Source organism: Mchenga conophoros, linkage group LG22 (assembly GCF_057382185.1).
Source record: "Mchenga conophoros isolate Kocher_MC1m ecotype Shallow Benthic linkage group LG22, M_conophoros_male_GT1.1, whole genome shotgun sequence".
Lineage (NCBI taxonomy): Eukaryota > Metazoa > Chordata > Actinopteri > Cichliformes > Cichlidae > Mchenga > Mchenga conophoros.
This window is the reverse complement of record NC_140546.1, coordinates 5,378,081-5,391,903: the sequence shown is the minus strand read 5'-3', so window position 1 is coordinate 5,391,903 and position 13,823 is coordinate 5,378,081. Positions and strand designations below refer to the sequence as shown.

At 40.9% G+C, this 13,823-nt stretch overlaps 1 protein-coding gene across 2 annotated transcripts in view; it reads left to right on the top strand.

Annotated features, from left to right (window-relative positions):
- Positions 1–13,407, top strand: part of LOC146548623 (chloride channel protein 1-like) — a 53,384-nt gene extending 39,977 nt beyond the window's left edge. For both annotated transcript variants that reach the window (XM_085262232.1, XM_085262231.1), the window contains exons 21-24: positions 42–86; positions 2,737–2,841; positions 6,971–7,057; positions 9,358–13,407. In XM_085262232.1, coding sequence (XP_085118358.1) covers positions 42–86; positions 2,737–2,841; positions 6,971–7,057; positions 9,358–9,849 — 729 coding nt within the window. In that variant the 3' untranslated portion in view covers positions 9,850–13,407. The remainder of the gene's footprint in view (positions 1–41; positions 87–2,736; positions 2,842–6,970; positions 7,058–9,357) is intronic.
- The last annotated feature ends 416 nt before the right edge of the window (positions 13,408–13,823 follow it).

Sequence of the window (13,823 nt, the reverse complement as noted above, 5' to 3'; positions counted from 1 at the left end):
CCAAATCATTTCTCTTCTTTTCCCTGTTTTTTCGTCTCCAGGAGCCTTGTCCTCCTCCGCTGTCAGACACAATGACACCAGAAGAGGTACAGTAATGAAGGATTTGCATAATTTTACAGAATAGTCTGCTGAATAATTTTAAGCATGCTATTTGAATGCTTACTCATAGAGCAAGTGCTGAGTCACAAGACATTATCCCACAAAGTGGGAGCAATAATCTTTGACAGCAGGTTTTTGTATTTGCAAGTGATGCAAGAACCACACAGGCTTCCTGGGGTCATTAAAAGCTCAAATATTAAAAAGTGTTTAAAAAGTCTTATTTGTACTACAGTACAGTAGCAATTGGCCAATAAGATTAATCTTAAAATCAGGGTTTTTTTTAGGTTGTTGTTGTTTTACTGTTACTTTATCTGTGTTTCTGTCTTCGGTACAGGTTAACACAATGGGGTCTAACTCCTCCATGAATAAAAAATAAAAAAATAAAAATCACTTTTTGGTATTAAAAAATGTAAAACGCAAAACTATTTCAGAGGAAAACTTTTGATTGTTGTCTCTCCATAGCATTCAGGTCCACAAAAAAGTCTCAAAGTCTCCAAAACACACACAAACTGCTCCACTTTCCTCCTCCTGCCACTCGAGCACCTTAAATGCTCATTAAGCTTCAGTGTTTGCTGGCAGGGAGCCTGCAGGGACAAACAAGTATATTATGTTTTGCACATTGATTTGATTTTATAAAGCCCAGTAGGCTTACAAGACTCCAGTAACAGCAAAACAGAGCCAGATAGTAACACAGATAAAGAATCCAACCTGTCTAAAAGCAGCTTTAAAGATGATAAAACAGCCTTTCTTTCTGTCTGTGCACCAAAACATTTCTGAATTCATTAAACATAAAGTATATATAAACTCATCAGAATAACGGGAATTATGGAGATCAAAGAGTACAACCGAACAAGTTTGATTCCTTTTTATATTTACAGGTTAATTACCTTAATGTTTATGTTTTGTGATGTATATTAAGAGCTCTATAACCCACTGGAGACTTCCTCCAAAGAAAAGTCCATTTAAATTTAACAGGAGGCTCCACAGTCTGATTATTTCACCATCTTGCTTTATTGATGACGGTGATATGGGAATCCATCCTATTCTGTATAGATTATACTGTTTTACGTCTTTAACACAGTACCACTGTGGGGTCATTCAATCAGGACAGCTACATGGATCATACAGCTGTAATTGGATTACAAAGATCGTTACATATTTTTAACAACAGACCCCAGTGGTCTCCCAGAAGTAAATAAAATCAATCTTTATAAGCCCCAGTAGACCTCATCCAAATGCCAAATAACAGCAGTGCGACTACACGTAAAAGAACAAGTAGCCATAAAAATATTAAGCTTCATAAATAAAATTAAGTCTATGAGGAACATCAGCTAAGACTGCAGCTTATGTCTAAATCTTAAAAATACCAATTCCCGGTTGCTGAGGGTCATTTTAGCTGCATTGGTCTCCAAGACGGTAATATGCTGGCAGAAGCTCTACATAAATACGAACTATAGAGCAAATGACTTATTTTACCTGAGCAGCAGTTTAAAATCCAGAGATACTCACTTTACAACCATGTGTGTCCAAGAAAAGCATCAAATAACCTTTTGAAGGGAAAGCTGAACTTTTCAGATGTTGCATGCCGAACATGTAGTTATTGCTTGTTCGTGAAAGCATAAAGCAAACATATGACTTTAAATTGTTTTGTCTCATATTTTATTCATTCATGTATTAAAAACACTGTGCAGAAACCTCCCACAGTCAAAATTCAGTGGAAGTGAAAAACCTAATGTACCTTCATGTGTGGAAATGTCACCAAAGAGCAAGAAAAACTGGTTGAAAATGTGCAAGGAGAGAAGTGAAAATCAAAAATGAAGAGCGTCACTTTGACGGGAACTGACACGAGATTAAAATGTAAAATGTGGGCCTGAGTTCATTAGTTCTGACTTACTGTCTCTGCCAGCATATATCAAGTTGCTTTAGACTTATTACCATATGACTGATGCAGGCAAATCTCTATTAGCTTTCGAATCCATCTCAAATGTAGGTCAGCGGTGTTACAGATCTGTGTCACGTTTGAGGGGAAGACACTGAATTGGGGCACTTTTAAACTGTAGTGTGAGCACAGGCTGAATTTTAAATGAGACATCAAAACAGCATCGTGCCCTCCAGTCCTGTTCTGTCTGCCGCTCCGCTTTTACTCTTCCTGGCACTTTCCCAAACTGCCCCATAACACAGGCCTGTATATTCTACAAGACTGCTGCTGCTGTCACGGCAGGCTGAGGTTCGTAGGTAAAATCCATAGAGAGGCTAAAAGGTGTCAGACATCCTAAATCTCAGAGGGGTTACCGGTGACATGCAAGGACGCAACGCAGGCTTTCAAGGTTTTTTACTGCTCACACTTCTCCACAGTGGTAGCTAATTAATTGCTCCATCCTGCATCCACACACAGACTGTGAAACACACACCTAGAGTTTTACCCAGAGATAGAGCTCATGATTTATGTAACAGTTCTTATTGTTGCCAGATATATTTAAACACATGTGCATGACTCATAGCAAAAACACATCCGACTGTTTCCCCTCTAGTTGAACTCGTATGTTTGAATAGGTGCATTTTTCCCGTCAGCAGAGGGAATGTGAACTAACCACAGCAGATTCACCTCTGTGACCTTGGTTTTATTTGTGGCTGCAGATTAAAGCGTGGGAAGAGGAAGAGATGGACAAGCCGATGGAAATCGATGAGATACGAGTGGACCCTTCCCCTTTTCAGCTGGTGGAGAGAACATCGTTACACAAGGTTGGTGGACAACATGTCTGTGTGAATCGCAGTTTGATAGTCTTTTTGAGACCACCTTGTTTTCGACAAGGTGGTGGATGTTGTACATTAAAAATGTTATTAACGTTTGGAGAAAGACGCGTTTTAAACTGCTAAAAAGTCATTCTACTGTTTAAGTCATCTCTATGTCTACCGGAGCATCACTTCTCGTGCTCCTGGTATTCTGTGATTGTTCAGTATAAATCCTTTTCTTACCTCAATGTGCGTCTGCGATCCATCCTGGAATTTCACTTTAAGGAAGAGAACAAAGTAGCAGGAGCCAAACATGAGCAAAGACTCAGTCGATTCTCTTTTCATTGCACCCTGAGTGAATGCTCAGTGGGTAATAGTTCAGGCAGTTTGCACTTTTTGTTCTCACCTGGACGTTTACATGATAGCGCACAACCCATGACATTTCAAAACAGCAACTGTGTTACTGACTTGATTGTCAAACTCTGTGCTTGGACACTCCAAACTCTTTGCAGCCAGAGACAGAGCTTGCATGTCCAGCGATGACTGATCAGAGATGAATAAGGGAAGGAGTTTGAAGTGGTGTTCAACAAAATGGGCAGAGTCATCGAATGCAACAACAAAAGCCTTGTTTTTAAAAACATTGCTTGAAATCACCATCAGTGGTCATAAACGCCAAAGAATGACCACATGAAAGCAATGCTGAAGCAACACATGGTATTACAACAGTAATTCAATAAAACCCTTTTTTACTTCAAGGTGGTTTTAAAAACACTTCACTGTAATATCAACTTCCAAACACTTTCCATACATACTGACATCTCTTTATTAAATTAAAATAACAACATTGACCAACATAATTGTGATTATGATGTTTTTCTATTATCAAGGACTCGTCTGCTGCACTCTCAGCAGCAGTTTTCTTTTTCAGTGTCTTTGATGTTCCCAGTATTATAAGAAATATGAAATCAAATGACCATGTTGTCAACCTCCTCTGTTTTCCAGTCCTATGGCACCTCTATAAAACACTGAGATCCTTCTTACACATTCAGAAACATCATTTCATACACCATTTACTGCATTTTGTCTCAATGAATGCACATTTTTCTTTATAGGAGGTACTGTCTCCAAAGCTTGTTTCCTAAAACAACCATTTCATTGAAATACTGGGGAAAAGCTGTTACCCAGCATGTCAGGGTCCCCCAGAAATATTGCTGTTAGACATCATATGGCAAATTACTGCAGTACTAACTGTAACCTGTTAACAGTAAATATAATCTACAGTCATAAAGTAGCTGATTTATTGTTGTTTACTGTGAGTTTTGTGGCATTTAACTGTAGAAATTACAGAAAACTAACAAGAAAAATAATTTTTTTCTTAGAAACAGAGACAAAGTTGCTTTATTTTCATTTTATTAATCATTGTCACACAGTCTGCATTTATTCCAAAATGTACAGTTGCCTTGAAGAAGAGTTCATGTATTTTATCACATGCATTATGCAAGCAAATATCCATATAAATGTAATTCAGCCCCACGGGCAGTGGCAGTCTTTTGTTGGTGTTCTCACTCTCAGCTGCTAAGTTGTTTACTTCTGTTACATCTCATTCAGCTGAAGATGTGGATAACCTTGACAGGGGAGTAATGGCACATGAAAAACACTTAGTGAGGACGGTTTTTTATTCACACAATGTCGTCTGAATAAATAGAGATGGACACGACAGTTTTTCATTTTTGACCGAGAACAGAATCTTGTTTCCTGAGGTGCTGTTATATAAACCCAACATTTATATGTGGGAGCTGGAAAGTGTGGTTCCTGGTGCAAACACTGAAACGTGTTTCGTGCTCTAAATCTAAAAATGATTTAGAGCAGGCTGCCTCATCTTGTCAGCCTGCTCTAAATCATTTTTTGTTCTACTCTTGTCTCTTGTGTAATGTCGCAGTGAGGGGGTATCCCTAATGTGGTTATCTCAGTCATAAAAGCCCCGCCCACATGCTATTCAAACCTTCTGTTTGTTGGTGGCAGCCAATCATTGGCAGGATCTTGGTATTATTAATATGTATAAATTAATTCTTATTTATATAATACGGAGTTAGTAAGGTACCGTTCGATCTACGTCCCTACTCTCACCTATGGTCACGCGCTGTGGGTAGTGACCGGAAGAGCGAGATACAAGAAGCAGAAATGGGCTTCCTCTGAAGGGTGGCTGGCCTCTCCCTTTAGAGATAGGGTGAGAAGTTCAGCAGGAGGGCCTCAGAGTAGAGCTGCTGCTCCTCCACATCGAAAGGAGCCAGTTGAGGAGGTTCAGGCATCTGAAAAGGACGCCTCCTGGTTGAGGTGTTCCAGGCATGTCCCACCGGGAGGAGGCCCCGGGGCAGACCCAGGACACGCTGGAGAGATTATATCTCTCGGCTGGCCTCGGAAGGCCTTGGTGTTCCCCCAGACAAGCTGGAGGAGGTGGCTGGGGAGAGGGAGGTCTGGGCTTCTCTGCTTGGGCTGCTGACCCCGCGACCCGGCTCCAGATAAGTGGAATAAGATAGATGGAGTTAGTGAGGTAGTGTGCAAGAGTCTTGAGCTATTCCTCATTTTTTTGTCAAGAAAATACAAACTTTTGTGAAACACGCACACATAAATGGAACTGCAGAATATGAGACCTGTTTCCAGTGATTTTCAGTGCAGTTCTTCTGTAATCTGGCAAACCTCAGCCTTCCCTCCCGGTTTCACTTCCTTAAGAATGGCTTCTTGACAGTAACCTTTCTCTGAGAACAGTGATGTGCCTTCACTGAACAGGATCAACTGAGCGGTCAGATGCATCCCTCCGACCCCACATCAGGTCTTTGTTGGATTTTTTTCCCTCTTTCATAAGGACATGACTCAGATGTACTGATTTTGTGCTGCAGATAGTTTTTTCATAGATTCAACTAAAGAAATAATGTTTTATATTAAAGATCTAAGTTGCCTCTTATGTGTGGTCACAACACTGCTTCATCCCTTGAGTTGGAATCTGTTTTTGTTTTTGCTTGAATGATTGGAGAGATGTCTCGGGACTTTTTACCCAGCACTGTTAGTTTATGCTCAGTATTATCGTGTTTGCGCACAGCACACACAGCAAGTGTGACTTTGCTTTGTCTCCTGTTCTGACTTCTTCTATTCCCATTATAACTGTGAGTCTGTGAAGCGAAGTTTCGATACCTGTTGTTTAGGAAGCTCCAGGCAGTGAAGTGAAAATGATTTTTTAAAAAATAAAGCGATCCACCATGGAGCTGTTGCAGAGGGAGAAATCTATTCATAGAGACCAAAAGCCTGTTGTGTACCAAGCTGTAAACATGCTGTGTAATGCTATTAAGTCAGTCATTTTTAATTTTGTCGCTGTGCCAATCTGGAAATTGCCGGTCTGTTTTAGGTTTGGCAAGAATTTAGTCAAATGAGAAAATATCAGCCAGCCAAGCCTGAAACCACAGCTCTAAAAGCTCTTACACTGCCTAATCAATATGCACTCCATAATGAGTTACAGCAGTTTAATATAAGTTTAATATGAACTCTGGATATTCCCGTTTATCTTATTTGCTTTGATGGCTTTTCATTCAGTAATTTCCTGCAGCTTTTGCTGTATTTTTGTTTTGAACAGTGACGTTTTCATTTGTCTCGTTGCAGTTAAAATGTCCCCGTGCAGCTGAATGCAGCCCGAGCATGTCCGAGCTGCCCCAGTCGGGGATTTACATAAAATCTCTTGTAAATCTATGTATTTCTAATCATTTCCTGCCTTGTACAATCTCTGTGACCTGCTCACGTCCTTATTATGATTTTCAGATGTTTGCAGCATAGTGAAGCATGTAAACACCTTGTACCATTCCCGTTGGTTTCATTGTCATGGTAATATTTGTAATATTCTGCTTATTCATGCGCAAAAGGGGGCCTTGTGATGGAGGTGTGCCGATGCATACAAAGAGCTCATCCCAAAGTGTGACCTTGGCTGGGTCGTGAACACAATAGTTTGTGCTTACAAACACGCTCAAGGACTTTCTCTTCCGGTGGTTCACCTGGAGCCTCGAGACATTCTGTCTGCGTGACTTTGTGTTTGGAGCAGAAAGCAAAAAGTTTGTGTAATTTCACAAGTGACCTTTTCCCCCTGTCTCCACAGACCCACACCTTATTCTCACTGCTTGGCTTAAGTCATGCTTATGTGACCAGTACTGGCAAACTGGTGGGGGTGGTGGCACTAAAAGAGGTAAGAAACGTTACTTTATTTCACCCTGCAGTTCGTTTTTCTTCCAGAAATGGACATTTACATTCCTGTGTGTGCTGTGAACAGCAGTATTTTTAGGTTATTTGTCTAACAGACAGACAAACTAATGCACTTTTTATATCAAGCTGGCTTTATATACTTGCTAGGAAAAGAAGGTGAGAGCATATTACCCCGTTTTAAAGTCTCTACATTAATGTAAGGATGCACAGATAACTTTTTTTCCATTTGTCTTTGTATATTTGAAGAAACTAAGTACTCCAATATTTAAAAAAAAAAGAAGAAAGAGACTGACAATCTGTCTTTTACAGTCTGGAGAAAAAAAGGCCTTCACAGCACTCTGTCAAATAGTAAGCACACCTTTAATGCTTTCATAGGATTTAAGAGTGTAAGTAGCAGTCAGGTGCTGCTAATTAAATGCTCTTTATTAATGGCAATGCTCAGAGAAGTTGCAAAGAACCCCAAGAGCTACATCTGAAATGCTACAGGCCTCCGTTAGCATGTTAAATGTTAAAGTTCATGACAGCACAACAAAGAGTTTCCAGGAAAAAAAAAGCCTCTTCTCTCTACAAAGAACATGGCAGCACAGCGTAGGTTTCAAAGTCGCATTTCAACAACAACAGTGACCTGTGGAATAATGTCCTTTGGACAGACAAAACCAAAGTGGAGACATTTGGCCATAATGCACAGAGTCGTGTTTGGAGAGAGCAAAGCTTCATCATAAAGGACTCAGGTCAGGCTGTAGCGCTGCGGTGCAGGAGTGATGAGTCGGGCTTGTTTTGCAGACACAGGACCCAGGACACTGCAGTCACTGAGTCGACCATGAACTCATCTGTACACCAAAGTAATCCAGAGTCAGACATGAGGCCAGCTGCCCAACAGCTAAAGCCCAAACTACCCACAGCAACCAATAATCAATCATTTTAATAACAATACATAAACACAGGATTGAAGCTAAACTGTAAACTGCAGATGTTCATGTAAAAGCTACAAGTAATCAGCCTCCAGTAAGCACACCGCTCCTTTTCACCAAATATTTTTTATGTTGTTGCTTCATTTTGATTTTGGTAGCTCTCTGCAGACTATTGCATTGGGAGTAAAAGACAAGTTAACCTGCTCTCGACGATAATCAAGCTATAAAAACGTAAAAACGTAAAAAGCCAGACTTTAGAAAAGGTCTGCATCCTACAGAGCCAAATTAAAATGTGGGACGCAAGGTAAATATGCTGTGCAGTCCCAGATAAGCAGGAACATCTGGACACCCTATAAGCAGTAAGTGTTGTAGTTAATCACAGAGTAAGAGTGTTTGTGCGCTCTGTTGGAGTCATGTTAAGTAGCAATAGAGACCTTTAAAAATTAGCTTAATCGTGCCTTTTATTAAATGCTAGAAAGGTTGGTTTATTGTTTATAAAGATGCATGAGACAGAGCTTCATCTAATGAATAAATAGCTCAGACCAAACGGGCATAAAGAGTAAGCGTTGAACTGGATTAAAATTAACATCCTCCTCCTTTTATATAATCAGGGATTAAATGGTATTCCCCTTAAAATGAGTGCAAATGAACACATTTGTACTTGTATGAGGCGTTGCTGAAGGCAAACAAAAAGGTTGGGCACTGCTGGTCTGGATCTCAGCAGCACAGCCACAGCATGGCTAAAGCAGCCAGACCACAACCAGCTAATGGAAAAACTCTGAAACTATCTGAAGGTCTCCAGAACTGAAACCTAAGCATTAAATGAAATTAACTTTCCTGATCCAAGTCCAAAAAAAGCTCCTTTTTTAATACACTCAACCTTTGGAAGTCTTCTCTTGTTTGTCTTTAATTTGGAGGAAAAAATCCAATTTGTTTTTGCTCCTAATTTCCTTGGAGTCTCGTAAAGCTTTTTGAATTATGTGTGAGCATAATCAATAAGCTCTCTGTAAGTTTTGGGCTCCTGTCTTTATCCATAATGGTCTCTGACTCATGCTCCTGTGTCGCCTCATTTTCTTTAACTTTTCTTTCCTCCATCTGTGTAATTGCTCACCACTGACTCTGTCTAATCCCTGCTTGCTTTCCTTCATTTCGTCTTTACATTTTCACCATTCATGTATGAATTCCGCTCATTTCTTCTTGTTTTTAATTCTTCCCCTCACTCTTCAAACCCTGCCTCTCCTTCTTACTCTTCTTCTTCTTCCTCTTTCTCTTTCTCTTCTTCTTCTTTCTCTTCCTTTTTCTCTTCTTCTTCTTTCTCTTTCTCTTCTTCTTCTTTCTCTTCCTTTTTCTCTTCTTCTTCTTCCTCCTCCAGCTCCAAAAGGCCATCGAGGGCTCCACACGCTCTGGTGTCCGGCTCCGCCCTCCTCTGGCCAGTTTTCGTGATATCAGCAACCACAACTCGGTCTCTAAACCTCCACCTCCATCTCCCAACGCCCCTTCCTCTCCTCCCTCACCTGAAATTGTTGCTCAGGCTCCTCCCCTCTCTCCCCCCTCCCCCTCTCAACACCACCACCATCACAGCCATGAGAATGAAACAGAGGTGTTGATCGAGGGTGTGCCGAGGGAGGTGGAGGAAAGCACCAGTAGCGCTTCGGGGAGCGGCAGCAGCACGGTGGCCTGCAGCTCGGCCAGCAGGAGCTGCAGCTGCAACAGCAACCTCACCCTCCCTCCTTCTTCTACTCCTCCCCCAGTCCCCTCTTCCTCCACTCCTCCTCCCTCTCCTCCTCTCTCCTCCATCCGCCTCTCCACCCTACAGAGACTCTTTGAGGAAGAGGAAGACAGCGATGATGAGCCTATGGTTTAGCTTACACAAGAGTGATGCTTTTTTTTTATAATGGAAAACTTTTATAATAGTTTGAGTTTATTTCTTCTGTTCTTAATACATTTCTCCGGTCTTTGTACTTCCATTTACCTCTTTTTATGTTACTGGTACAGCTTCCACACACTGGTTTCACAGACCATCACCTGTTTGGTGCAAAAAACACCTTAAACTGCAATATTCATCTAGTTCCTTTGTATCAGGTGCGATTAGAAAGTTCGTGGTCTCCGCCCACAAAAGAAAAAAACAAACACTGACTTAAATATGGCTGATCTTTCCTACAAGATCAGGTCACTGTGCACTTCTGAACCTCCAGTGTGCCTGTGCTCCATCTGGAAAGCCCCCTGGAAGCTGTGGTACGACTGCACATACACGTTTGTAATTTCAAAATGCATGTGAAGAGCGCTCATCCCCTTCTCTGTCACAATGACCCAACTTTAACATAAGGATCATCACTGGTGATAACGACCTGTTCATTTTTATACAGAGGTCTATTTTTTCTTCAGTTTAAATCAAATGCTCCCTTTACCAGTAAAGCATGGCTGAGGCTTCTCTTTGTCTGCACCAGCACCCTGCAGTAACATCCAGTTACAGCAGGCCTGTGGGGATAGTTTGCTTCCCTTGTGAGACGAGCTTTATGGTCACAAACACCCCCTAGTTGTTCTTGTGGGGACCTGGATTTTGGTTCCCACAAGTATTGTAAACTTGCAATTTTTGGTCCCCACAAAGATATGAATACACACTCACTCACACATGCACAGAGACCTCTCCAAGTGAAAAAAGTTAAATGTAAGATGCTTATTATTTTAAAGAATAACTCTGGTTAATAATCGAGAATATAACATTGACCAAAATGACCGTGATTATAATTTTTGCTGTAATAAAACAGGAGCTCCACACGGCGATCTAAAAACAAGCAAACAGTGGATGTGTGTCCAGAGATGTAAAGTGAGGCGACATCGAAGCTGAAATCAACCAAATTAAAGTCGCGTATGTTGTTTTCTTTTTGTGGGCGGATTCGTTGAGCGCTCTGATTGCCACGCGTAAGCTCTGAAGCTCTGTACGTCTGTAACGTTTGCTCGTTTTGTTTTAATTTCTGCTCATTTTCTTTCTCTTGTTGTTTCACACTTTGATTTTCATGGGTTAAATTGTAGATGCTGCCAAGTCCACAAAGTCAGGTATCTAACTGTGATATGCTCTTTTTGAATATTTGATAATGACGGTTTTAGCACTCTTAAACTTATTTCGGAGATCCAGTAATATCACTGGTTAAGGTCAAATAACCCACCTGTTCAGCTGCTAGACATGTTGAATGGCCCTGTGATGAACTGGTAACTGTCCATAGGCTCCAGCCCTTCCACTAACCTAAACTGGAGAAGCGGTTAATAAAATGGATGGATGGACATTACTGAGGAGTAGATTGATAAAACACTGCTACCATTTCTACTGTCTGAATCCAGACTGCGATTGATTAACTGTGCCTCTGTCACAGCTGTTTCCAACACCACACACTTTACTGTATGTTCTGTGGGGTTATTTTGACTGTAACGCTCTCTGCTCAGCTGAATCCGAATAATCAATCAAAAGCTTTGCTTCCCAAACAAGAGGTGAACCCGGTGAACTGCCGCACAGTTGTCCTGTGTTAGCCAATCGCTTAAGTCTTAAAAAAGGTAGGATTTTATCAGATGAGAGCAGAGGGTATTGATTTATTTTAACTGGCAACGAACCGTGTGGGTAGCAGAAAACTAATGGAGCTGCTCAGTCCACTGTGGAAGATTGGCCAAAGCCCCACAACGACCTCCAAATTGTGCGGCGACCTTGTGGATGCAGCCTCGGAGCTCATCTCATCACAGTTAAGTTGATAGATGGTGCGGCTGGAGGCGGCTGACGACAGCAAATCCTCGCCGTGCAGATCCTCAAGATTCTCCTTTTCTCCTCAAAAAGGAAGCCTTGCAGATTTAACCCTAATCACTTTAATAATTCTAAATGGGATTATCAGAAAAATCTACTGAAGCTCAGAAGCTCATTCTAATATGATGATAGCCAAGGTTCTCTGACAGGGAAGGAGACATGTACAGATGTGTTTCCCAGTTAATGCTGTTAAAGATGCTAAAAATAGCTTCTTTTTTAAAGCTGTTGTGATGGTTATTATAAGAAGCAAAGCTGCTCATGTAACATTTTCAAAGAATAAAAGTCAAGAAATTTAATGACTATTTAACCTTAATGTCTTCCTGAGCTTTTGCCTTCTAGGCAGCTGCCTCTGTAGATGGTTCAGGTGTCTGGTTCATATATAAGCTTCAGTTAATCACATACAACTGAAAACAGGCCTGCTTAATACAAGCAGCATCTGGTACCTCCACGTCAGAAATGCAATTCTTCAACTGTTTTGTGGTTTCAACACAACAGCAGGAACAAAAACCAAACGCTTTGCAAAAAGAGGCTTTGAGCTGTGAAGTTTGGAGTTGGGTGAAAATCCCAATCTCAGTGTCCGTGGTCTGTCAGCATCAGGGTATTAAAAAATAAAGAAGAATCAGGCAGTATGTATCGGTGGGCTTCCACCAGGTCTGCTGGAGGGATAACACAGCACTGTCCTCCCACAGTACCACATACTGTGTGTCACAGTCCTGCTCACCTCTCACACAGACTGCAGACACTCTGCTGCTGCTGCAAGAGAAGAAAAGGGGATGACTTAGAGTGAAGAGGAAAAGAGTTAGATCACAACACTCGTCTGGTGGTTATAGCTGTCTTATTTTTACAGTTGGTAAAACATCTCGATGCTTCAGGTCAAGAGAGGAGAGGGTGGGGATGTTTGATGGGGTAAGAGGTGTGACGTGATAGTCAAATGGTTTGGCTTCGTGTGGAGTTTTTGAACATGATCTTTGGTTATTTTTTTGACAGCACTATTGTCTGTTGACTAAGCCTAAGTGGAAATGTGGACCCTCAGGTATATAGCAGGAGATATCCAAGCTAAGATTTTATGAATACATTACTTTAGTATAGTTTATTTTTAAACAAATGACTAAAAAGCTAAAAAAGAAACAAATCTAACTCGAACATGATTGCTAGAAGCACTCGACTACATGGGTCTGTTACCTACAGATTCATCTGCAGATATCTTTATCTGTTTGTTGAGATTGTTTGCTAATGTCAAACACAACACATAATGGGACTTCATAACCAAACATGTAAAATAAATGGTCTCTAAATGACCAGATTTTCTCCCCGTCATGAACAAAGGGTGGGAACCTCAGCCATTGCATCCATGCACCGTTTCTCCATTTCTCCTTCATCTCTCTCTCTTATACGGTCTTCTTATTAACTCCTGGTATCAGTTTCTCAGGTGTTGCCTTAAAAGTCTTTAAACCTTCAGATTTGACAAAACATTTCTTTATGTCTGTTTCTTGGGTGTGGAGGGACATCGGTGCAGGTCTCAGTGTTTATTTGTGGTTGTGGTTAATGTAGTATTTATTTCTGTTTTAGTCATTATCTTCAACTTTATAAACTGTGAACAACTTAGCTAAATAAAGTTTTATTTGAATGCTTTACTGTGTTTGAATTTGGTTTATTTATCCAGGTCAGGCTTGTTGCTAAGAAAGGTCTGAAGGCAAAAGTGGGGCCACCTTGGTTCTAGCAAGGTGTACTTAATAAAGTGGCCAGCTAGCAGTTGTAGCTTATCTAAAGCATCGATAGATTGGCAGACAGGCTGTGGTGCTAGTAATTACAGGATCCAGTGTAGTGAAGTGACTGCCGTCTGTTTCATCATTGTTTTATTTCCATGTCTGCATAAAATGAAATCCTTTCTGTGAATTACTCTTTGTGATGGAGTTGTTTTTAAGTGTCTTGTTATCATTAAAAAGTTGAAATGACAGGTAAAATTACGCTACGACGGGATCTTTACGACCTTGTCTGTCACCATGACAGACGAGAAAGTCGAATGCGACCTCTGCCCGGCACCATCG